At 37.2% G+C, this 25,476-nt stretch overlaps 1 protein-coding gene across 1 annotated transcript in view; it reads right to left on the minus strand.

Moving 5' to 3' along the window:
- Positions 1-17,479: 17,479 nt before the first annotated feature.
- Positions 17,480-25,476, minus strand: part of gpr158a (G protein-coupled receptor 158a) — a 64,708-nt gene continuing 56,711 nt past the window's right edge. Inside the window, exons 9-12 of the mRNA XM_033986271.2 lie at positions 22,294-22,399; positions 21,514-21,660; positions 21,346-21,429; positions 17,480-19,285 (exon numbers count right to left, since the gene is read on the minus strand). Coding sequence (XP_033842162.1) covers positions 17,480-19,285; positions 21,346-21,429; positions 21,514-21,660; positions 22,294-22,399 — 2,143 coding nt within the window. The remainder of the gene's footprint in view (positions 19,286-21,345; positions 21,430-21,513; positions 21,661-22,293; positions 22,400-25,476) is intronic.

The following is a 25,476-nucleotide window of genomic DNA, read 5'->3' on the forward strand; positions in this document are numbered from 1 at the left end:
AATGGACATGCCCAGATGCTTCTGCTCAGACACACAAACATTGCTCACCTACTAAGGCAACACATACATGGACAAACTACACTTAATATGTTATCAATTGCCTTTACTTTTTATTTTAAGTTAAATATGAGCCAATAAAACACACAACATTTACTTATAATAAAACCCAATAAACCTGAGCAAACAGGTCAGTACAGAGAAACATTGATCAGGGCCAACCCAGCACATAAACAGACTAAGCAGCTGCTCAGGGCCCCGAGGCCACCAGAGGGCCCCCAAGAGCCCATACATTTATATTGAAAATAATGATTGGAAAGTTTTGGGTTTTTTTTCTGAAAACTAAATGAGACTCCGGTGTTTATACTAGTCTACATATCCATCTTAAACGATTAGATGTGTTTTATTTCTAGTAACTAGATATGTTCTTCTACATTTTTTTTTTTGAGTCGGGCACTGGTGTGGACAGCTATGTGTCTACACCGATGTGAAGGACCCCTCCCGCCCAGGTGTGCTGTGGGAGCACTGAGGCAGCAGAGGGACATTTGAATGGGTGTTTTATAAACTAATAGGCTAAAAGTTAGTGAAGTTCAGTTTATATAAAGTTCGGGACAATGTATGAAAGGCCCGGAGGAAGAATGCTTTGGGGAAAGAGGGACTTTTCAAAGAGGACTCGAAATATGTCTCTACATCATTGGACCTGCAGATAAAACAGTGAAGCTGGACGTGTATAATTGTACAGAGAGGACACACCTCAGAGGGACAGAGGACAGCAGGTGAGTCTGTTTATTACACTGGCTGTTTGTGGTAGTGGCTTGTCTTTGTGGTAATTTATTTAGATAAGCACCTGGCTTTAATATTTACCACTTCTTTGCAGACTGTGCTCCGAGCTAACTGCTAATGCGCTAACTGCTAACGCGCCACTGTTAGCATAACACTGAGTGTTGTCTTACTTTTACCACGGCCAATATGGATGTTGTACCTCTTGTAAAAGCTCTGAACCCGCTCTATTCAGTCGCTAAATGCGATTGTCAATTATAAGAAGTTACAATGCAGCACAAGAAAATAATCACCAGCGCCACTTAGCAACATTAGCATGCTAATATTGTATACACAAACACTGCGTTGGTATCCTCTGTGAACTATAAAAAACTATATATTTCATGTGACAGTCACATATGATTACAGCTGTGCTTGATGTGCAGAACAGTGAATGTGCATCCTGTCACCTGTGCGCAGTGCTCTGCTCACAGCTCAATGCTCAAGCTGTGAGCCTCAAATAAGAAGCAGCGCAGTTACAGTGGTATCGGGTATCTTGGTATCGCAGCCCATTGACCAGTTTGAGTACTGGCACCTGATACTGGTATCAGTATCTGTACATCCCTACTCATTAATGTGAACATATACGTGAAATCACAGCATCCAAAGCCTGACAATAAACATAAAAATAATATGATCCTAAAATCCTCTTTTATTTAATGTTCAGTCCTCCCAAATTATCTGATGATTATAAATAGGCTATTTCTCTTATGCAACTATTAACTTGGATCACTACTTTGTACTACTTGAGTGATATGATTTTGAAGTAAGTGTACTCTTGCTTAAGTACATCTTTTGGTTACTCTTTCCAATTCTGCATTTTATGACCTAAAGAAATGAGAAATGTAAGCCCACTTTAGTCAGCTGGAACACATTAAAATGCACCAGAAACCAAGAAAAAATTTCAGACCCCCTTCCTTACATGTTTTTATACTGTTATACTTGTGGTTATTGCTGTTGTGAGCCTCTAGAATTTGCAGTCTTTTTATCAGTGGTTGTGATGAAGTGCCGAGGGTCCCCAAGGGCAAATTCAGCTTAGGGCCCCCTTAAGGCGAGGGCAGGCCCTGTGTCTGGTACAGTATTTTATCTAGAGTCTTTATCTAAAACAAACTGAATGAAAATGAAACTGACTTTGCAAACAACATTAATCAACGCTACAACTGAGACATACCATTTTTAGCAGTTTGTTGTGGGTAAAATAATGAAAATACTGTCAAATTAATTAAGAGCTATGATGTTGTTGAGCAATGATTGATGCAAATGAAGTTATTACTCACATCAAGTTCATAAGGTTACTTCACAGGTCAAAGCTAAGTTTTAATTGTCCTAGGTAATGCTAACAAGTCCTAACCTGCTGACAGCATACTATTGCTACTTCCAGGTTCACCACAGATAAAAACATATTTATAATTAGGCCTAGTTGCAGATAGTGCACAGTGGTCTTATTAAGAGCTGCTTTTAGAACATGGCTAACAAGTTTAAAATTACATGACAACAAGAAAAATGTGATAAAATCTCTTATAAAGTTCCATACAAAGCAAATGTATGTATATATTTTACAAGACACTGTGCAGCTAGCCAACTTTGACACCAGCAGCTACTATGTTACGATTTAAGCATATTCTAGCATCATTGAAACTGCTTCATTCTTTACTGCACCTGTCGCAGGAGTCTTTGTGCCCTCTGCTGGTTTTTGGTATGCATATATCAGGTAGGACAGTACAAATTGGTCTTAGCTCCTGTATTCATTCTCTTGTCCTCCATAGGGCTCAGTATTTATGGTGAGGCTTGTCACTCTATTTCAGTAGTGCTTGTGGAGATTAGGAAGACCTTTCCCATATCTGCACTTTGCATACCGCGCCACAGCTGTCATCTTATATAAACCAGATAACTGCTGTCTTATTACATCAGAAGTTATTAACCCCTGGGCTTTGTTAAGGGTACATTTATGGTGACAACTTTGGCTGTGGTTGTTCTCTTGCCATGTGTATTAATGCAGATGTGTGTTTTTGCAGATTTTTAGACATATGCAAGTTTCATTCTGATCTGACCACCTTTGGCAACATGAGAAGTTTTGCAGATACTGAGCGTGCTTTGGAGGTCTTCTTTAATATTGTCAACATAAAGCTTTTGTCACCTGTATACTTACTCAGTGGGACGAGTTGCCAAAACTTTTATTCAAGTGAGGTGTCTGTTACATTATATAATCATATAGTACACATGTATTACTGAAGTAGGCATAAAATACGGGGTGTGAAAACTACTTGGAGAAATACAATTGTATAAAAAGTGATCACTGCATTTAACAAAATGTGCTGTATGTAGACAAGTAGCTCAAGCTGGAGGTTAAGCCAGTCACGTTGTTGGTTCTATTCCTGCCCTGATATAATTTTATTATGTGTCTGGTTGTGATGCAATCTTGAATATTTTATTGCTGCTCTAATTGTGCTAGATCTAATTTTTGAATCAAAATTATTCAATTGGCCAATAAATTGTTTCATTCTGGTTATTGGTGATAATTGATTTGATTTTTGTTTTTACTATATGATACTACACTACTAAAGGTTGTAAACACACACCACACAAATACACTATGCAAACAATTTGCCCAATTTTGTACCCTATAGATGCTGAGACTTAAACAATGCTGCCCTCCACTGGTGCAAAATGTGAAATGCAATATTTATGTTCTTTTAGTTTTTAAGTTCAGAAATTACTGGGTCTTCTCTCCCACTGGGCTGCTTGTACTCCTAATAATTCTTTATAAAGTAAGGCCTAATTAATATGCAAATCTGAATATACACTTGATATAATCACATATCCAATCAGACAGTGTACTTGTTTCTTAACACATCTTAATGACACACACTTATTACAGCAGATATGCCATTAGAACAGTGAGTCAGCATTTGGTATAATTGTGTGTAGGTCACTCAAGGACATACAAGGAGATGGGACACTTCAGAGACACATGTCCACTGGTGTAAAGACAATTATCACTAGCAGAGGTGAACAGAGAAGCCAAAAATATCCTCAGGTTAAAGTACTGTTACTATGAAATATTATTACTTAAACTGGTCATATTATGTAAAATTGTGCCCTCCTAATTAACTTACTTAATTGACTTACTTTTATTAGTTTTATTTTGTAGTATGTTTGAGTAATTCTGTATTGTCCCGTAACTGAGGCTTGAGTGCACAGAAAATTCAGTTTTCACCTTTAACTGTGTATAAGATTTTGATTTTACATTTCGTAAATATGTGTGTCCCCAGATATGAGGTAAACAAATCAAATTGACACTCTGTCTGCGGGTTAAAGACAGTGGACACACAGACTCAGGTGTGGTCGTAATACCTCTTTTGAAAATGGTAAGAATGCATGCTTCATACAGTTCTGTAAAAAAAACAAAAAATAAACTCATACATGTATGCTAATAAATAGTTGAACAATGAAAACATATAATTAAAAAGGAAGTCAATGGACCTGTTTCTATTATTAAGCCATTTTCCAATCCAATCCTAACCACTTTATTTATATAGCACATTTCACAAACAAATGCAGTTTCCAAAGTGCTGCACAAATACATTATAAATAAAAACAACTAATTAAGTAAATCAACATTTAGACTGAAATCAAATAGCAAAATTAAAATAATAAATATGTATATAAAATCAATAAAACAATTACCAATAAAACAATAAAATCAAATAAAACAAGCAAATAAAATCAATAGGAACAAATCAATAAAAGACAACAGAGGACCATACAACTCATGCAGAGTTAAAATCCAGAGAGTAAAAGTGGGTCTTAAGATGAGACTTAAAACACTCCACAGTGGGAGCTGTTTTGACATAAGGAGGCAGAGCATTCCAGAGCTTTGGACCAGCCACAGACAAGGCTCTGTCTCCTCTGGTTTTAAGTCTCGTCTTAGGCACCACGAGCTGGAGCTGGCCCTTGGACTTCAGTGCGCACGCTGGAGTATAAATTTGGATGAGGTCCGAGATGCAATTTGGGGCCAGTCCATTCAAAGCTTTAAAAACAAACAATAAAATCTTAAAATCAATTCTAAAATGAACAGGGAGCCAGTGCAAAGATGCAAGAATTGGAATGATGTGTTCATGTTTTTTTATTTCCTGTTAAAGGCAGCGTTTTGGAATTTCACAACTGCGTTGACCTGTTTATCAAGTCCATAATGACGCCAAGGTTGGTGGCTGTGGGCTTAGTGTACTGACTCAGGGGTCCCAGGTCTAAAGAGGAGCTCGCACCGACCCTGGGCCCAAACACTATCACCTCAGTTTTATTTTCATTGAGATTTAAGAAATTTTGAGCCAACCAATATTCCTGTTTACAAAGAACAAAAAGTAAAGTATCTTTCATACTAAATGCCAGAGAAAACATAATATGTCTTTAAGTAGAAGTTCAAAGTGGTCTAAGAAATATGGAAGTATTATAAAAAAGTATTTGATCAAACTACTGTATCACGTAACTGTCTGGTAGTACATCTGATTTGTAATTTGAGGTCAGAACATCAAATAATGCACCAAATCTGGTATTTTTGGGGAAGATTATAATATAATTAGAATTCATTCACCCACACTTCTACCTGTCCACAAACACATTTCAGTCACCTGAAATTACATAGAATACTGCAAAAACAAAAATGAAAAAACTCATCTGAAACTTTTTTTTTTTACACATCACCCCACTTCACTTTTTATCTTTATATTATTTTATTTTAAATTAAATAAGTACTTCATCAGCCAGATATATTTAAGTCCAAAGTTTCTTCGCTTATATATACTTTATAAATATGAATAATTAAAAAAAATGCATATGGACATAGGCCTAAAATTGAAACTATATAACTGGTAATTTAGATTAGAATTTGACTGATTTGTGTACGTTTGAGTAGTCCACTGCCCACTGCTCTGTACTTACTTTCATATCCACTTTACGTTTTATATTTTACTTTTACAAACTACACTTTTCAATCATGTGTAATCCACCCACCTGAACAACCCAGCAGGCATCTCCATTTACCTGGTGATTACTGATCCAATTACAATGGTGCTGACGTCATCCAGAGCGCGCAGGCGTTTGCGCTCACTTAGCCCGCGTTCAGACTGCATTCTCTGGGTCGGAGCGGCTCTGACTCACCCTGGCCTTGGAGCTTTGTGAGTAGAAGTGCTGTTGTAATGAAAGAGCAGCACATTTCTGCACCTACCACAGCGTTCAGGGCTCAGAGGGGGAAACAATGTGACTGATGAGTAAGACTGGAAATTAATCAGTGGTTTATGTATTAGTGTTTAGTCAGTTGTATGATATAATAAAAGTAAAATTACTCTGAAAAACATGCATTATTGTAGATATTTTTATATGTTATAACATTAATCTCTCATCAGAAACGCCTGAAGTGATTTTAGATGTCATTCATGCATGTTTGAGTAATCTAGCAATCTCTTCCAGGCTCTATTCAAACTCTCCTTACAATTAGATCCTATCTAAAACTCAGCCTAGAAGCCATGTCACCCATGCCTAATTTTCCATAAATATACAAAACAATAAACCTGATGTGTTGTGCAGTAGTTTCAGTAGTGGAATGCAGGCTGCTCGTGTTGTGATAGTGCTCTAAACGGGGAGCGTGGGGAGCAAAGGGAGGAGAGATCAAGTCTCTACTCTAACTTTTGATAATGATCCTTGATTCCTTTTTTTTTTCTTTTTTTTTTTTTTACAAAAAAATAAAAATGCTCAATCCAAATCAGACATTGCAATTTTAATTAGAGAAAGATATGCTGTCTGGAAAACTGCACTCATAACTAGGTCAGTGTTGAACCATGTCTATGCGATATTTTACGTGAAATCTAGATATTAATTTGTTTTAATGCGGAGTCGGTGGGCACTGATTTTGTCAAAGAGCCACATGAGATGCTGCTTATCCTATGCGTAAAGAGTCGCTCAGTGGGCCTATTTGGTGCAGACTCCAGCGTTAGTTTGATATTGTTACTCAACAGTTTTTTCCGGCCCATTTTAAGAGAATGCAAACATATTATTGCTCTTCCAGAATCCACAAAGAATATCCATTTTTATCCATTCCTAAAGCACTGCACTAACTCTTCAGCCAGGGAATTACTCTGATTTTGTCTTTTGTAATGCTGTGGGTGCCACTGTGATGTCCTGCAAAGATCTAAGACAGGATGATAACTCCTTGTGACTAGACATGGAAACTTGTTCAGGTCAAGAATGTTAAATCTGTTTGACAGCTGCTTGGCCAATGGCTGCTTCTGATTAGGACTTGCATAATAATGTGAACACTTTCCCTTTTGTTTAGGCCTACTATGTGTAACAAGGGACCATTTGTGTGAGGGAGTAGAGGAAATTGGACCCTTTGGTTTAACTCCACCATGACAACCCCATGTATCATGTCAAACACGGGTAGAGGTTAGCTGACTGCATCCCGTGCTAACGGGAGGGGAATTTACACCAGGAACAGCTACGGTCGCATCTAACTCATTCATCATTGCAGTGGACATGGATTTTTGCACTGTCACCACTGAGTCAAGGAGCTGCTTATGAGACGGCTCTGGGTTTCAGTCAGCAAGGGGATGTGGTTCGCTAGTTCTGTCATCCTGCTGTCCATTAACATTCGTTTTAAAACTTCAAAACTTTCACACAAGAGTCTCGAAAAGGAGCCCACTGTGTTGACATGACAGATGGCAGATTGACACAGGATCAGCATGAGTTTTGACATGTAATATAGAAATACTCACTTAATGTTGCAGTAGCATCATAGTATAAGAATATTTATGCTAGCTCTGTATTTCTCGATCGAGTAAGCAATTTATTGCAAACAACCATTAAACTGAAATAGGCTGTTCATCAGCTGATCAAAAATTTAAGACCAGAGCCTTTAAAAGCGCAAATCTTTAAAAAAAATGTGGATTAAGTGTCATTTTCTGTCAGGTCACACTGTCACGACCTCCTGATGGCAAAGACAAAAAAGCTTTCTCTCTTTGAACATGGTCGGATTGTTGTGCTGCATCAGCAAGGCCTCTCGCACCCTGCCATTGCTGCTGAGGTTGGATGCAGTAAGTCATTTTAAACTTCTTAAAAGATCCTGGAAGTTATGGGAAAAAACTGTCAAGTGCCAACTGCAGTCCCATAACCATCAGACGACATCTTCGAGAGAAGGATTTAAGAACAAAAAATGTCATCAAAGACCTCGTCTTCTTCAATGGCACAAAATTGCCTGTTTGGAGTTTGCATGAGAGCACCAAACATGGGACATTGAAAGGTAGAAGAAAGTTTTATTTTCTAATGAGAAAAAGTTTAACCTTGACCTTACCTGATGGCTTCCAACATTACTGGCATGACAAGGAGATCCCACCTGAGATGTGTTTTACACAGCACAGTGGAGGGGACACCATCATGATTTGGAGGGCTTTTTGCTTCAGTGGAACAATGGAGCTTCAGGTTGTGCAGAGGCGTCAAACGGCAGCTGGCTGTGGAGATGTTGCAGGGGGCATCCCTCATGACTGAAGCCCATCGTCTGTGTGGTAATCACTGGGTTTTTCAATAGGACAACACTGCAGTTCACAATGCCCGCCTGACAAAGGACTTCTTTCAGAGAAATAACATTCCTCTTTTGAACCATCCTGCGTGTTTCCCCTGATCTGATTGAGAACATTTGGGGTAGGGTGACAAGGGAAGTTTACAAAAATGGACACCAGTTCCAGACAGTGGATGCCTTCCATGAAGCCTGCTTCACCACTTGGAGCAACATTCCCACTAGCCTCCTGAAAACACTAGCATCAAGAATGCCAAAACTAATTTTTGAGGTGATTAACAAGAATGGCGTGGCTACGGTGGTCATTAAAAAAAAAACATTAAAAAAGTGACATTGAGCACTACTTAGAACCTTCTTAAGATCCAACAGTGCAAAATGTGAATTCTTGCAATTTTTCAACTGGTCTTTAAAATTTTGATGAGGAGTGTACTTGTATGAGGCTGACTAAAGAAACTTTACCCCTGCTATAATTTGAACAGTTCTATGTAATGTCACATAGCACCTGGAATTGCAATGGCCACTGGAAGCAGCTCATACATTTGATCATAGATAGAACAAGGGCCAAAATATGTTATATATTATACAATAATTATGATTAGACTAATAAAAATAAATGATGTGGAATGATTTTGGATGGAATTTTCACTGTTGATGACAGTTAAAGGTATTTTACTTCCTGTATTTTTATACTTTTCTTTTAAATGTTTTTTTTTTCAAACAAACTGCCACCTAACTGATGTAAAACTATCATAAATATTTATCACAGGTATTATCCCACCAATTCAAGTACTAATTGGAAAGACATGAAAACCTGCATGAACTTTAAGCTTGTCTGACATGGGAGCCTCTTTACAGTTTACTGTATGTCCGGAGCCTTGTTACCATCTTGCCTCACCCTCCTTCCTGCCCCGCCTGGCCACATCGATTCACCCAGCCGACATGCGCTACTACTACTGCCGTAAAAAGCATTTCAGGAGCGTTGCCAAAAAGTTTATGGTCCTAAAGTGCATCTGCTGCCACACCCGTTCTCTGCTGACTCCCAGACCTCCGGAAAGTACAACCTGAGAGGGCAGACATACTGAGTGCATCTGGGGTCGGGTTTCAGTGTGGAAGAGTGATAATATGAGCAAGCAGGTGAAAATACAGTGACATTTTGTTCATTAAAATAAGGTTGGTTTGATTCTTGTTAATAGTCATGCGTTCTGTTGTTGTGTCTTTGGGCAAGACAGGCATGCTGTAATTAAAATAATTAAATTCCTTGTAACATGATGTAGTTACCAGTTTTGCTGAGAGGTGGTGCTATTCTACAAACTAAAAAGCTTAATTTAAAAAGTCAATAGGCTATGATATGGGTCTACAGTGGCCTAGTGGGTTAAGCATTCACCCATCAACGCAAGGGTCACTGGTTTAAACCTCAGTGTTGTGTTTCAAAGCAATACCCTTCCTGCCTAGTCTTTTACCAAAATATTTCTTCAAAACCTAACACAGACTAGTAGCTAAAATTTGTATCAAAATATATAGCACTTATGTTTATCTATGTACATTATCAGCCACCACTTGGGAAATCATTGAGGGAAAAAAAGTGAATTATTAAAAATTTACTCTTGCGAGCTTTACACCATGTTAAAATTAAATTCTAACACTGTTTTTCTTTATTGCTTAAATTAGCCCAGCAGCACATAGCCAGAAAGGCACCAGTTCAATTCCTTTGGGTTAACCCTGCAGTATTAAAACTCTCTCAGGAATTCATTTTTGTACTCAGAAGCACAATAATTAAAGACAGTTTAGCCATAAATATCTCTGCAGACAAACTTGGCCCTTGGCATTCTGATAGATATATATTTTGTTCAGCTCAGGAAAAAAGTTTTGGGCAGCATCTTATATTCTATTACACACAGCTTGAGAAAAAAAACAGCAACACATCATTCTTTTTGTATAAATATTTATTGCAGAGGAGGTATCTTTTTATATACATGCTATCACAATATAACACAATAGAAATCTACCAAATATTTCCCATATATTGATGCTATAAGCTTGTCAGAGAGCAGTAGTCATTAACAAGCACATATTAGTACGCTGGGTTAGGGACAGTATCACTCACTATACAACTGGTAACAGTCCATAAAAGATTCCATATTTTTTACGATATTTTTTGTTCTATTCAAGGGCAGTGAACATCGGTCCTACTAATTTCTCCACTTTTCATGCAGAAGCCACAATAGCAAGATTTACGACGTTACAGCGAGAGTAGTAGTAGTATTTGAAGTAGTAGTATTAGTAGTAGTCGTGTAGGCCATCTGGTGTGGAGGATAGGGAGAGAGATGGTACAATGATGAAACATAACTCATTTGCATTTTGCGTACACATGTTAGAGGAACAGGGACACCCAAGGGAGTTATGTAAATAGACTAAAATGATATAAATTAAGTATGGGTGGGTTATTGCACAATATTACATTTGAAGGCAGTAATTCAGTTCACAACTTGCACTGATGAGAGGAATCACATGTGCGGATTGAAAACAAAGTGTGAAATATTATGCACATTATGCATTATTTGTTTTGTTATTGGCCTTTAAACATGGTTTTGAGTACTTTTACAGTGGAATTTCAATATTTAGAACTTAAAGTGGACCTATTATGCAAAATTTACTTTTTAGACCTTTTAACCATGTTATAGTTGTTTCCCCTCAAAGTTTACCCCTGTAATTCATGCACGTTTGAGCAATCTTTATACTCCTATTTTCAAGATGTCATTTCTAAAATCAACTCGTTTTCACCACCACCGGTACATGCTCATTGCTTTTAATTCTCCAATTTTTTTTTCTTAATCGGTGATACATGGTTGGATTCGTCACATAGTCATTTTGGTATAAAAAAAATTCCACTATTCACTATTGTGCTAGTGAATAGCAGCTATCCATAGGACACTCATGATAAAATTTAAACGGGGATATTTGTAACGGCTGAGAATCAAAAGACATTTGACAGAGGATTAGTGAATGAATGAATTCCACAAAATAAAACTCCAGGTATGTTTTTCATGATGGAATAATATTATAATAATATAAATATAACCGCAAGCGACAATGATCGATCCATGTCTATGCTGTGCCCTGCTAGGGGCCAGGAGTGTGTTTGAGGGATGTTCATTCACTCATTGACTCAACATTGACTATTACATGTTTAACAATATTAAATATGCATGTCCCATGCCTGCGACATGGGTGCTTGAATGCTGCTTTTAATGGTGGGCGCGGCAGAGGATGAACAGACGAGACAGTGCATGAGCGAAAGCTATAGGCCCTATGCCCGGGGCTCAGTCCTAATAAGACAGAAAAAAATATATTCTGATGTGAAAACAATGTTCCCTTTGATTTTTTCCCAAATTTAAAATATGTTTTTTTTTTACATTTTTGAAAGCAGTGATGCATTCCAATGGTGAAAGTCCCTGGTCACTTAGGGGCAGTGACTCTCACTTTAGCTCTGTACCATAATAATCTTCCATTTTTTGCATTATACTTGAGTGAGTGTTTAGAGTGCTACAAGTACTTGATGTGCACTATGTGTGCACCTGGGCAGTGGCTTTACGATACTAATAGGCCTTTCACCAGCCAAAATATACAACATGGTTAAAAGCTCCAAAAAGTCAATTTTGCATAATATGTGTTCTTTACGTGGTTAGATACTACAGGTACATTTGAGCTTAATTTTTTTATGACAATTTTTACTGAATTTTGTAGTTTCACAACAATAAACATATAATTTTCAACATACAACTTCAAAATTTAACCTAAAATTTCAACTTCAAATGCAGTTTTCTCTAAACACATTTTCTGTTTGAAGTTCGACCATGGAGGTCATTTCCATGGAGTTATAGCATTGCCTGGAATGTTCAACAGCGTCATTGCATTTGTTTACCAAGACAAGTAGGTGATGCCACCAGGCCAAGTTACAGGTTAGATCTATGGAGCAATGATGCCGCTCACAGTATGAATGTATGTTTATCAAGGTAATTTTAATTATTATTATTATTTTTTATAAAACACATGTAAATGAACAAATGCATCATAGGTAGGTTTCATGCCATACTGTGAAACATTCCAGCCAAATCAATAACATTCCTATGGAGACCACTAGGTGGCAGACCCTATGCCTAAACGTTATGTAGTACCATACCTTTACACTTCAGAACCAAACTATTTTCCTATTTTCAAATTTCAAAACAGAATTTGGAAGATTTTTACAGCAGGAAGGATTAATTACGGTAAATTCAAACATAATGCTAAGATTTATTTACAACTAATCAAAGCAATATGCATGTTTTGTCAACTGATCAAATTTGCTGTTCAAATTCACACCAAAAAAATACAATTTAAATTAATTTATAACAAATTTGCTAGTTCTCATTGTTTAAATTGCATATTAAAACAATACAATAAGAACAATGGTTGATGCCAGCAATGTATCAGTCAAGATACACAAACATATCAAATAGTGAATTGTTAAAAATATATAATAATAATCCTAACCTGTAGTGTCTAACCTTACTCACCACAATCTGGACATTTACCTGATACCAAACTGCTGGTCGTCTCAATAGATTGACTGATTCAATTTGCATATAAATGTACTGCTATTTTGAAAGCCTACGACATTGAAATGACCTTGTTTACAATAGCTTTCTAAGGAATGTTAAAATTATCCCACAAATTATTCATGACCTGGGGCAGTGATATCCAGAACAGCTGTGGCTCAAATGACTCAAATTGGCTTGAAAAATAAATAAATGCAGTACATTAAAAAAATGAAAATTGATAACATTAAGTAGTCATTACATTTACATGCACATAGACAAGGGAAATCACAGCTTGTCTTGAATTTATGGTTGGCAACTATAAATTACTCAACTATGCTGTATTTCAAGAATCGTTAATGCTTCAAAGGTGGTTCAATTCTTACTTGGTACATACTATCATTGTGTCCTTGGGCAAGACATGTCACACACCTTGTCTATATGTTGTATGTGAGTGATAGGCTGGTGATTGGAGAAACCATTGGTGCAGGTTGGCATCTATAATACTACCAAGCTACCGCCAAGACCAAGTCAGGTGATTTCGTTCGTATATAAAGCTACTTTTTATCGCAAAAAAAAAAAAGTCAATGCAAATATCTTTTATGGTAGTCCAAGTAATTCAATTTAAGGGACAAGTGTAGTTTGACCAGTAAAAAATAAATATATAAATAAAAAATACAATTTACTTAAATGTAAAAATGTAAAAATTTGATGCACACTAGCCACTTTTATAAGCATTTCAAGCTAATTTTTTAACGCCATGGCAAACTTTTCCAGTCACCATAAACACCTGCTTGTAGACTAGGACAAGAGTAACAATTTCTCTAGAGAAATTTGACTCGAACCAGATCAAGAGTTTAGTCCGAGTAGCCTACAACAATCACTATATTTACATGCATGCCAGGAAAACCGGGCAATTGGCCTAGTCCAATTTAAACCAATTTTTCAGCAGGCATGTAAACTGGGAACTGCCGTGGTTCGAATCTCCCAGATCCCAATAACACGTCCGATCACACTAGAAGTAGGTTAGGACATTCATTCAACTGCACAATGATAAACCATAATCCCTCCATTGCAGACTAGAACATGCTGTTTTGAGCATTAAAATGAAAGTGAAAGTTAAAAACCGAGCTTCATAGCTTGTCTAAAACTCAACTGCTCAACGTAAGTAAGATGTTGCTTATCTATGTTTGCCAAAAACATGGTCATATATAGCCATTTTTATTTGCAATTATAGCAACAAAGACTTGGACAAGCGTGATCTGACAGGTTTTGAATTGTTTGTTTAGGACACTGTATTCTCTGTGCATGTAAACGTAGTGAGTATGTCCAAGTAAAGTGGTCAGTGACTTCCCCAATATGAAATCGGGAGCAATGCTAGTGATGAATAGCAGCTAGCATGTGCTCATAAATATCATATGAATCCATCAAAGCGATACAATCAACGCACTGACAGTTTAGCGCTGACACGGTTGCTATAGGAGCACACAAAGCAGAGGGGCTGACAAATTGAACCCCCTTCCTTTGGCCCCCCACCCCATATAAACACCAAGCACTTTTGTGAAATATTTCCCCCAGGTCAAATGCAGAGGTAATTTCTCATTCGGACGAGCGCACATCACGAGACGCGCAGGGCTAAATCACGTTTATGGGCCCAAGTGGAGAAAGCAGCATGTTAAAATAAAATCAGAATTGTAGAGGTGGGGATTTAGTGGTACACTGCAAAAAATATATACCGGTAGTCACAAAGGTTGGTACAAGTTTATGATAACGACACTTAGATTAGTCTTAATAAAGCATGAACAAAGACATAATGAACAAATAGTTTGATTCAGGTTTTGTTCTTAATTAACACCCTAACCCTTCCTCCTGACCCTAATCCCTTAATGCCTGAATCATTGCTACTAAGTCATGAAGTCATTGTTCATGCTTTATTATTGTTCATGCTTTATTTAGGCCAATTACGAGTGTTACTTAAATGTTGAGATTAGTTGAATTTAGAGGCTTGATTTGAGTTTTGGTGAGTTGACATGATGTAACTCATTAGGTCTGGATTAATTAATTTGTTTCTTATCTTAGTTTTTAGGTTGTGTTTACACTTGCACACACACCACATAAAAATGGAAGTAAACATGGACTAGATGAGGACTAAACCAGGACTTAACCAAGTCTGCATCAGGACTGAACCAGGGTCAAACTAGGACAAGTGCAAACACAGCCATTTAATCTTCAAGTTATTTGCCCGTGAGAAAATAGCATTATTATTTTACTCAAATTGGTTTGAAGACAAACATTTGAAATGAGTCAAAATCAAATACTGTCAGGTGACAGAATATCTGTCCAAAAATTTCAATGTTTTTTGCAGTGAATTGGTAAACAAAAATTTGCATTACAACAATGGGCCCCACTAACAACTCCATCACAAATATTACAAATCTGACATACTAACAAATAGACAACATTAAAAGACAACATACATGGACCATACAGCATGTAGGACTGCTTTCACTGTCTGATGTGGAGGGATTCTTGGATTGGGAATTAGACATTTTGATACAAAACACAGAACAAAACCTTCACAAGGTTCAGTTATTTCATATTTGACCACACGAGGCAGACTGATGTTTGAAATTCAACTTGAAGGTTCATATTTCAAGATAATTGTATATGGGCTGTGAAAATTCAGTGAGACAAGTGGGAAGTTATGCTGTTATGCTACTTGTATAATCTGATGAGTACGAATTAATTACAATTCTTGTCAAATATGTATTATGAAACGTTGTAATGTGGCAACTAAAGAGCTATATTGTCATTAAAAGTCCTGTACCCAATTTTGAACCATGATAGAGAAGCAACTGTTTGAGATAGTCACAGGCAGTTGTTTCCAAATGATTTTCTTTCAACAATGGATTTGACTGGATAAGACTGTTAATTCCAAGCAGTTGCTTTTTATGGTTTCCATCCAACAAAAAGCCTGTTAAAAATATAAGCAGTAAGCATTATCATTCAGTCTAATTTTTTCCACAAATAGCTGGTTTTAATAAAAATCAGGTACAGGCTCTTTAAATTATTTCATAATATGGGGCATTTTTGATAAAGGTACAATTTAAAAAATATTATTACCAGTTGTTTTTTTTGTTTTTTGTTTTTTTGTTTTTAATTTATTATTATTATTTTTTATTTGAGTTAGCTGGAACTTGCTCACAATTTTGTCAATAACACTGAAATCTGTTACATGGGGGCAGCTGTACAGTTAGCAATTCAAATTATACTGACACCTGGCCTGATTGTGGGCACTTGGTTTTGCTAAAATTGTATCTTAGTTGCTACTTTTGATTGGATTTAACTAGGCTATTCTATTATAATTATAGTCAGCAAGAAAATGGATGTTGGTTGTTGCAATCTAGATATGTTTTCTACTTTAGGTAAAGTTTTTAATTGTGTTTTTAAAAATCTGTGCTCATAAACTATCACTAGCCTGATTCGCCGTTAGAAAAATGTGTTAGTTAATCAAACCTTGATTTCATACAGATGTTGGGAATGTAAAGAAGAACTAGGAATAGACTACTCATACCAAAATGCAACACCAAAAATATAGTCAATATTGCATTCAGTGCAATTCTCTATCTACCCATGTGCATTATTTAAACTAACTTTAGATTTTTGATTAAAACTGTGAGAAGATATGAAAGCTATAGGCTAATATTTGTGGATAAGAAAATTGACCATAGCATTATTTTCTTAAGGGTTCATCTACTCTGGCTGTGCATGCTGTTTGATAGCATAATTTCACACATAAAAAATTAAAAATACAAAAATTAAGAAATAATTGGAAGCCTCCCGCTCCAAATCAGACTATTACAAGACAAAGTACTTAGGCACGTACAGTACACTTTGGCAGATTCTGAAACTTTAAAACTGCCAGGAACTACAATTAAGAAGATCTAAAATAAATACATAAAAAATACAAAAATAAATACATTTAGTAAGTTTGGAGGATTTGCTTTTCAAGATCATGCCATGAAAAAATAAAAAGACTCAACTAAATGTACAAGAATCTAGCGCTGGCTAAAGTGCAAACGGTGGATTTCCTGTTTAGAGCTAGCTAGCAGGCTAACAAATCGTTGACATCCTTCTCGCTAATTCTTTGGCTTTCGTTTTTTGTTTTTACTTCAACTTTAAAGTGTTCATATACATCCATATATTTTCATGCCCCTACTTAAAGAACTTATGACGCAGACCAGAAACGGCAATATAATACGGAATATACATGAAGGCGAATCATAAATTGCATAATTAGTATACAATATATTTTTTCCCGTAATAATCTGGAATGCTTGACATGTTTTGTACATTTCACTCATCATCCACAACAGGAACAAAACCTCAAAAAGGAAGGCAACGTGTGGGTCAATTTTTCTTCCAAGTCACCCTACAATAGTAAAAGGTAAGGTCAGTATCTCTGTGGAAAAAAAGCATACATCAACAACTATCATTTCATTGGTCCTCTACGTTATAAGTGTCATGCTTTCTTGGTTGCTGTGCTGTCATCAAAGTCCCATGGGCAAACTTCGGACTTCTTCGCGGCACTAGGACTGGGTGTGCTCTGCCGGACCCCAGTAGAGCTCCTGTCTCTGCCTGTATTTTGGCTAGCGTCCTCAAATTCCCATGGACACACTTCTGCCTTTGCTTTGGCTGCTCCCAAATTCGTGCTCCTCCTCTTCTCCACCAGGGGCACCTCCTCACTCTCAACCTCCCAGGGACATACCTCAGCCATCTTCTGCTGGCTGATGGCATGCTTCTCTGTAGATCTGAGCTTGTCCTGAGCTTTCAATCTACCTTTTTCCTCATCATTGTCTTTTGATTTCTCAACTGTTCTTGGTGCAAGGTTGCCCATCTTTCTTGAAGGTGACTCCTTGCTTCTCAATGGGCTAGGTGTTCGTTCGGATTTAGGCGAAATGGCATTGGTGTCGTAATCCCAAGGACAAACGTCAACCTTGGATGTTGGTAGCTGGAAGGACCCCGCTAGCTTAGAAGGTTCACAAAGAGCGCTTTTTCCTTTCGCTTCCACCGGAGATGTTCCTTTTAGTTTTTTCATTGCATCTGTTGAACTTACTCGATCCGAAGTCTTTTGCGCATCATCAAAATCCCATGGACAAACATCTGCTCGCTTTGTTACGCTGCTTTCCGTCGTTAAAAGTTGACCAGTAGTTTGAGCGGGTCCTTGTTGCTTGGTCAACTGACTACTCTCACTTGTATCCTCCCAAGGACAGATATCTGCTCGCACGGCTGAAGTTCTCTGAGTTTCTTTTGTAACTCCAACATTTGGGAGGGCATCTGAACCTTTCTTTTTCTGTTGTTGTGTTTTGCCTGCTTTCACCGCTCCTCCATGAACTGTGGTGGTTTCTTTTGGTGCTATAGACACGTGCTTTTGGACCCTGTTTTCCGACGGAGTGTGCACTTCTTCCACTTCCCAAGGACAAACTTCAGAAAGATCATAGAGTTCTTTTGCTTTAACTGGATCGGGACACATTACTGGCTGGCTGCTACTGACCTGCGGTTTGGCCATGCAGCTCTTCGGTACACTTGGATTAACTTCAGTAGACTGGCTTACCATCTTGTGTTCAATATCGGTTTCCATGCTGCTTTTTAAATCCTTGCTTTTTGGCTGGCTCTTTTTATTGCTGTCTTCTGAACTTTGTATCTTCCCAGTAAGGCCAAGGGTCTTTTCTTTGGCGCTTGCGATGACGCTGAGTGACTTCTGCAACATGGAAGGCCTCGGGTGGATGGGCTTCTTGTCTGCGGTCAGGTTGTGCGCACTCGCCGACTTACACACCAACGGAACCGATTCTGTGGATTCACTCGGAACATTAACATTCTCATTCGACTTCCTTTTAACCAACTTTTTGCCCATCAGTGTCTCCAATAGCGATCCTTCAGCTGTCGTAACCTCCATTTTATCCGTCACAGAACTATTGGATTCCTCACTCTGGTCACGGACGTGATCATAGCTACTGTGTGACTTCTTCAAGGAAAAGACGTTGTTCTTTATTGTCTCTTCTTTCACTGGCTTGACCGTATGCGTCGGGTCGAATGGGTTCTTCTTCAACATGCAGATGCTGTTCCGGTTGCTTCCGTGTTCTCCAGAGTCCTTGTCCTCGCGGCTGCACTGGCGATGTACAGACTCGGGAATCTCAGTAATTCGCCTCATCAAGGAGCGACCCAGTCCTTTCTTGGAGCTCCTCTTCTTTTGGAGATGGGGGTTGTTGGCTAGCATCTTTTTCCGTTTGTAGATTTCTAACTGGGAGTAGAGTTTCTTCAGCTCCTCCTATGTAAAAGCACAAAGAAAGATATTATTTCCATAGAGGTCAAAAGCAGCTCTGTTGTTAATGGCAAAAATAATTAACATGGAGTCTTAAGCCGGATGTACACAGCATGATTTTGTTATTCAAAATATTTGTAATAGTGAGAAAGAGATAGTTGTATAGAGAAGCATGGAGAAAAATGAAAGATAGAGAATTAGTCAAATGATAATTTCTGTTGTGCACTGAGATTTTTAAATACATTTCAACTAAGTGTAAGAAAAAAATCAATTCAGTGATATATCGCAATACTTCATTGTGCAACTCTTGTACTGATTCAAAATGCATCCAAATCGATTTTTTAAATTATATTTTTCACAAAAATTCATTTGTTACATTTACCATTCTTATAATTAAAACAAATTTAAAGTAATTATTGATAAATTGCAATCACCCTTTGTTTTAGTATCAGGACATATGGGGATCTATCATATCGCACATGCATATCATACGTATCATATCGCCAGATTCATGGCAATGCCCACCCATAATCTTAACCAAAAAAGTCTGAAATATGCTAATGGTTGTGTAAGAGTAAAGAGCATGTAGATCAGATGAGCCAGATGAACTTACAACTGTTCACTATTATTACACTATTTTTGTACCTTTTTGGAGCAACAGTTGTAATCATGATTCAAATTCAATTAATCCCACAGCCTTTTCATTAATGCTAGCTTCCAGTATGACTACTAGCCACAATTCATATTTTTTCCATGACGTTTTGTGAACTTCCTACAGAAAAACTGAATATATCTTTAATTATAAAAAATAGTAAAAAGGGGGGGAAAAAAGTGGAGTGTACACCCGGCTTTACACTTAAGACTTTTCACTTCTACTACACAGGAAACATGCTGCTAAAATCCATCACATAGGACTACATACAATTATTGCACTACAGTAAATAACATGCCTGCAAAAATAAAATCAAAAACTTAAAGACAGTTTTGGACAGAATTAAAAAAGGAAAAAGTTATTTTTGTAAATGTTAGGTCTGAAACAGCCTCTAAGTCCTTAATCCATTTTCTCCATCCAGCGCAGAGAATGCACTCAAAGCAGCTGATAACATCTCCTTCTGATAAATATGACCTAGATATTTTGGTTCACTGCTAAAACATGATATCTACACAGGCCCGGGTTTACATGGGTGGAAAAGGGTGCATTGCAACCTCAGTTAAGAATGTTTGCACCCTCATTTCATTTTCCATAATGCCACTCAATGGAAGCGTATTACGTTTGCACCCCTTTGAAACTTGAATACACCCTCAGTCACTTTGGTCTGCACCTGGGCCTGTATCTACAGGAGTTAAAATGACATTAATGTATTATATTTAACTAGATTTTAGTAGTTTTGACAAATGAATTAATGATAATTTAGTTTTGAATTAATTAATTAATTAATAATTTTTTTGTAAGTCTAGATTTTTTTGATTTGTTTCAATTTATATATTAATTTTTTCCTAATTTAAAGAATATATGTTCTTGAGGTATGAAATGTCCAGTTAAAATAAGTCAGAAGATCATAACTCTTAAAATAGTTTTTCTTAAAACCAGACAAAAATATATTAAAAAGAGACATATCATGTATACTTTGAGATATGTCAAATTGCATTCATTATAAACACATGGATTTGGTAGCATGACAGCCCAGTTGCTGAAATGCTTGTTTATCATGACTCATGCCATGAGGGAGCTCTAATGCAAACTGTATCTGTTGGAAATAAGAGACTAGCTGTGTGTATGTGAAACATCCAACTGGTGGCAGCAAGCCGCTTCAGGTGATACGCAAAGTCTTCTACAGTTTATTTTATTTATTATTTTATTATAAAGTTTGTCCACCTTCGGATTAGTTTTAGTTTATAGCTACTCAAAGTATGTTGTAACAATTAAATAAATGTTACCTAGACAAAACTACTGAAATGAAGTTACATATTCTGAATTAAAGTCGTTGTAACTCATGTAGATATTGTGATTTGCACTGCAGAGAGACTTCTTCAGCTCTAACAGATAAACAGAAACCTCTTCTCACGTTGGTACGTTTTTCCCAAAGACCCTCGCAAGATCTTACGCCACAGCTCTTAATGGAGCTGTGAGGGGCCATTTCCTCTGGGGTCTGCAATAAGAAACTACCAGTGCTCAGTATTTGTGGCGGTATCAGCAGGTTAAACAGAGATAGAGAGTTAGCAGTGCCTCATACCCGGATGTCCTCGGGGTCCAGGCTGTGTTCGCTCCAGGCAGAGGTGATGCTGCTGTTCAGGTAGGAGCCAGAGCGTCCCATGTCCAGCTCATCCTCGTAGGCTTCAGAGGCGATGTCGTCCCTCATGTGGGTGCCCGCAAACAGGAACTAAAGGGAGACAATGGAAATGTAAAATGGAATTTAATTTGAGGCAACACTTGTTTCTGAATGCAAAACTAGAAAAAATACTGAGGTAATGTTGTATGAAAATTAATTTATTCATATTTTTTGTTGTTGTTTCTCAGTATTGGTGGGAGTTACAGAGTCATAGTGGCCTTTAGCAATACTCAAACAACTAGAGGGTAGTCAGTTAAGTTTGAATCTCAACTAAGGCACTTCAACTTCAGCCTATAAATACGGTTGATACTTGAAGGTGCAAAATGTAACTTGTCTGGTGGTGCATCTGCCTTCTGCTCATCTCCATGGAGACGTTATTGTTTTGCCTGGAATGTCCCACAATATGGCATTAGACTTCTCAATATAATCAAATCTATGTAAGTCAATGAATGCAAGACAGATACATTGAATGCCCTATTGTAGAACATTTCAGGCAAAGCAATAACATCTCCATAGAAACAAGCAGGTGGCAGACCAGAAAGTGCAATATTAAATAAGGTTACTTCTACAATTCATAGCCTATAAAATGTGTCCCTTTGTAATGTGTACTTATAAAATCTAGTCACACATTCCTACTTGAGGGACATCTTTAAATTGTTACATAGGATAGTAAAATCCCCCTACCTTTGGGATGAGAAGCAAGCCCAGAGTTACTGTCACAGTTAGATGTGTGTGTGTGAAGAACAGCAGCAGCATCCAGTCTGGGTGAAGCTCTGGGGCAAGAGTGAACCTAAAGAATCAGAGAAAGCTGAGTCCAGTGAGGTTCATCTGGTCTTGCCTTAATTTATTTTACTAGACCAAGGTTTAGTTTGTTTTCATACCTGACAGTTTCGACTGCTCACGAGCACTCTTCTTCACAGTGGTCTCGTGATGTTGCTGTGACTGTCTGGTCAGCTGATTTACACAGGTTTTGGCGGTCTTCCTGAGGAAATTGGACTGCAGATGGCTCTGTTGTCCTGCCTCCACCGATAGGAAGACAGCTCCAAAACCTGTTTAAATCAGCTGACTGGATACGTCACAGCAACATCACGTGACCACTGTGAGGAAGATCGCTAGTGAGCATAAAATAATGGAAAATAATTTATTAAAATAAAGCAGAATTATGTCAGGATTATTTAGCTTTTAGACAAAAACCCATATACACAATCATACACTTAGAATCTATAAATCAAATGTTTCTATTTCTTCACACTTGTTTGTGATTGGCTGTATTCACTTGTCTTAGAAGATGACAAAGACTAACAAATAGAAGAGGTGGCTGGCCCTGTATTTTAAAATTGTATTATCCGTTATTGGACACAACAGCAAGACAAATATCAGATATCGGCATCAGGTAGGACTGTAAGATTGATCAAAACTAAATTACAATTTGAATGGTCGCTATTATCAAATCGCAAAGGCTGCAGTTTAAAAAGTATATAATTTCTTCCACAAACAACACTGTCTTATTCTGCTAAACCTGTACTTTAGATTTGTACACATGTTCTGAAATGTGATTCTTGTATTAGTCTGAGGCTTTTTGTCAATTTTCTGGATGCATCTAATATGAAAACTTTGAACAGAAACCTATTATTACAACATAAATTGCAAAACTAATCGCAGTCACAATGCTTGTTAGAAAAATCGCAATTAGATAATTTTCCCAAACCGTTTAGCCCTAGTATCCGCTCAAAAACTCACATCAGATCATATCACTATTTTTTATGTCCAGCACCCAAATTGTTGAAACTGACAATAAATTCCCATCATATGTAGACCACCAAACTATCCAATAATCATATAATATTACTTGCTGCCTCTTTTAAGTTTTTGCTGTGAATTCCTGAGAGACTATGATCACATTCTAAGAGTACACAAGCGCAGTGGGCTGTGACTAAGCGCTGGGCTGGTATTCCTCACATGCTCCTCCGTCTGCAGCAGATACAGATGGAGCCAGAGACTTAATGTGCTTTCTGCCAACCCAAATTTATACACTGTCTGTCCAGGCGTCAATTCAACCGCTCCACTCACACTCAGATAATGTTCCACCCCAGCGAGCGCGGGCAAAGATGGCTTCCTACTTTCTTTTCACAGGAGGAGTGATCTTTAGGGTTTAGATTGTGGGCAAGAAAGGAAATAAAAAGAAAAGTAAACAAATTTGAAAAAGGTGCAATAGTAAAGTGAATTCTACAAAACAAAAACTAAGGGAAACTTAAGCTGATACTTTGCAGCGACATCGCTATGCAGCATGAATGTCTATGGTGAAATGTTCAATCTTTACCATGATGACACAATGCACAGCCTGGTAAGTTTTTGTATTTTATTAAAACTGAATAAATAAATATAAAATTGATTTAAATAACACATTTTCAGGAGCCTGTGATCAATATGACCATTCATGATCCAATTTAAGCATTTGATACAGGTACGGTTAGATTAGCAGTGGACACGCAGCCGCTGAAGGTTGCCAGTTCAGTCTGTGCCTGAGTACATACTGTTTTTGTGTCCCTGGGCAAGGCACTACAATAGTATTGCATAACCTACTCCAGTCATCATGATACCTATACACTGTGGATTGTATTGTATAATTTAACGTAAGCTCATGTATTTTAGACTTACTTGAAAACTCATACCTATTCACTTTGTGATGTTTAGCATGTATAGCATTTAGCACAGGTCTTTATCATTTTATCATTTGAACCACTATTTTACCATTTTGTGCACACATAGCCTTCTAGTGCTCATTTGGTAATTGTAAATATATTGTTTTCTAAGGCTAACTTGCAATATTGTCAAGCTTTTAGGCATTATATCAACAGCTAGGGCTAAATAGTCTGGGCCTGGAAGGTCAGAGCAGACATCTAACCTCTTCTTAACCTTAACCAAACCATAACTTTAACCATTCTCTCACTCTAACCTTAACCATAAATTTGTGTATAATCTTGATCAATAGGAGGAGTTTTGAAACAACTGCAGCAGACCGTCTCTGGACTAGTGTTGCCATGATACTAAATCTCAAATTCGATTTCGATACTACATATCGATACTGAAACCGCAATATTAATAGAAAACACTTTTTCTTGTGACAATAGAATGTCATTTTCAACGTTAAATCCAGTGGTGGAACAAGTATTTTGAGATCTTATAAAGCTTCAAATGTAGTGATTTTGATAAAGATTTGTGCTGAAATTTGTTCAACAGAAACAACTGAATCAATTGTTTTTTCCTGTCTGTTTTTATTTGTATATTTTTGTTTACTCAAATTATAAGTGTGTTAAAAATAAACCCCTGAGCCTTTTCTGCAGGTCTCAGACAATAATAAAAAATACTTTTCACTGGTTCAAAAATGTAGTGGAGCAGAAAGTACAGATACCCTCTCTCAAATCTAGTGAAGTAAAAGTAAAGTATGCACTTTAAAACTGACTTTAGTAAAGTACAGATACCTAAAATTTGTACTTAAGTACAGGACTTTACTACTGTTACTTTGTTACATTCCACCATTGATTAAATTGTATTATTTTCTTTTATAGCGTCATGAGGCCTTATATATGTGTGTCCCTAACTCATCCAGGTAGCTTCCATGGGCGTATATTAGCCTATGTGGTCTTATATTATTTCTGATACAGCTCAAGATCATTCTAAAGCTATTCTGGAAAGGTTCATTTATGTCCTGTGAATATGAGTTGGTTTTTTTTAGTATCGATACCTTTTCAAATGAGTATTTAGGTTTGATACAAATGTTAGTATGGACTATTGGATGGATATGGATATCGAAACTTTTGACTACCCTACTCTGGACCCCAACCATTTAGCACCACCCTTATTTAA

This window comes from Periophthalmus magnuspinnatus, chromosome 20 (assembly GCF_009829125.3).
Source record: "Periophthalmus magnuspinnatus isolate fPerMag1 chromosome 20, fPerMag1.2.pri, whole genome shotgun sequence".
Classification (NCBI taxonomy): Eukaryota; Metazoa; Chordata; class Actinopteri; order Gobiiformes; family Gobiidae; genus Periophthalmus; species Periophthalmus magnuspinnatus.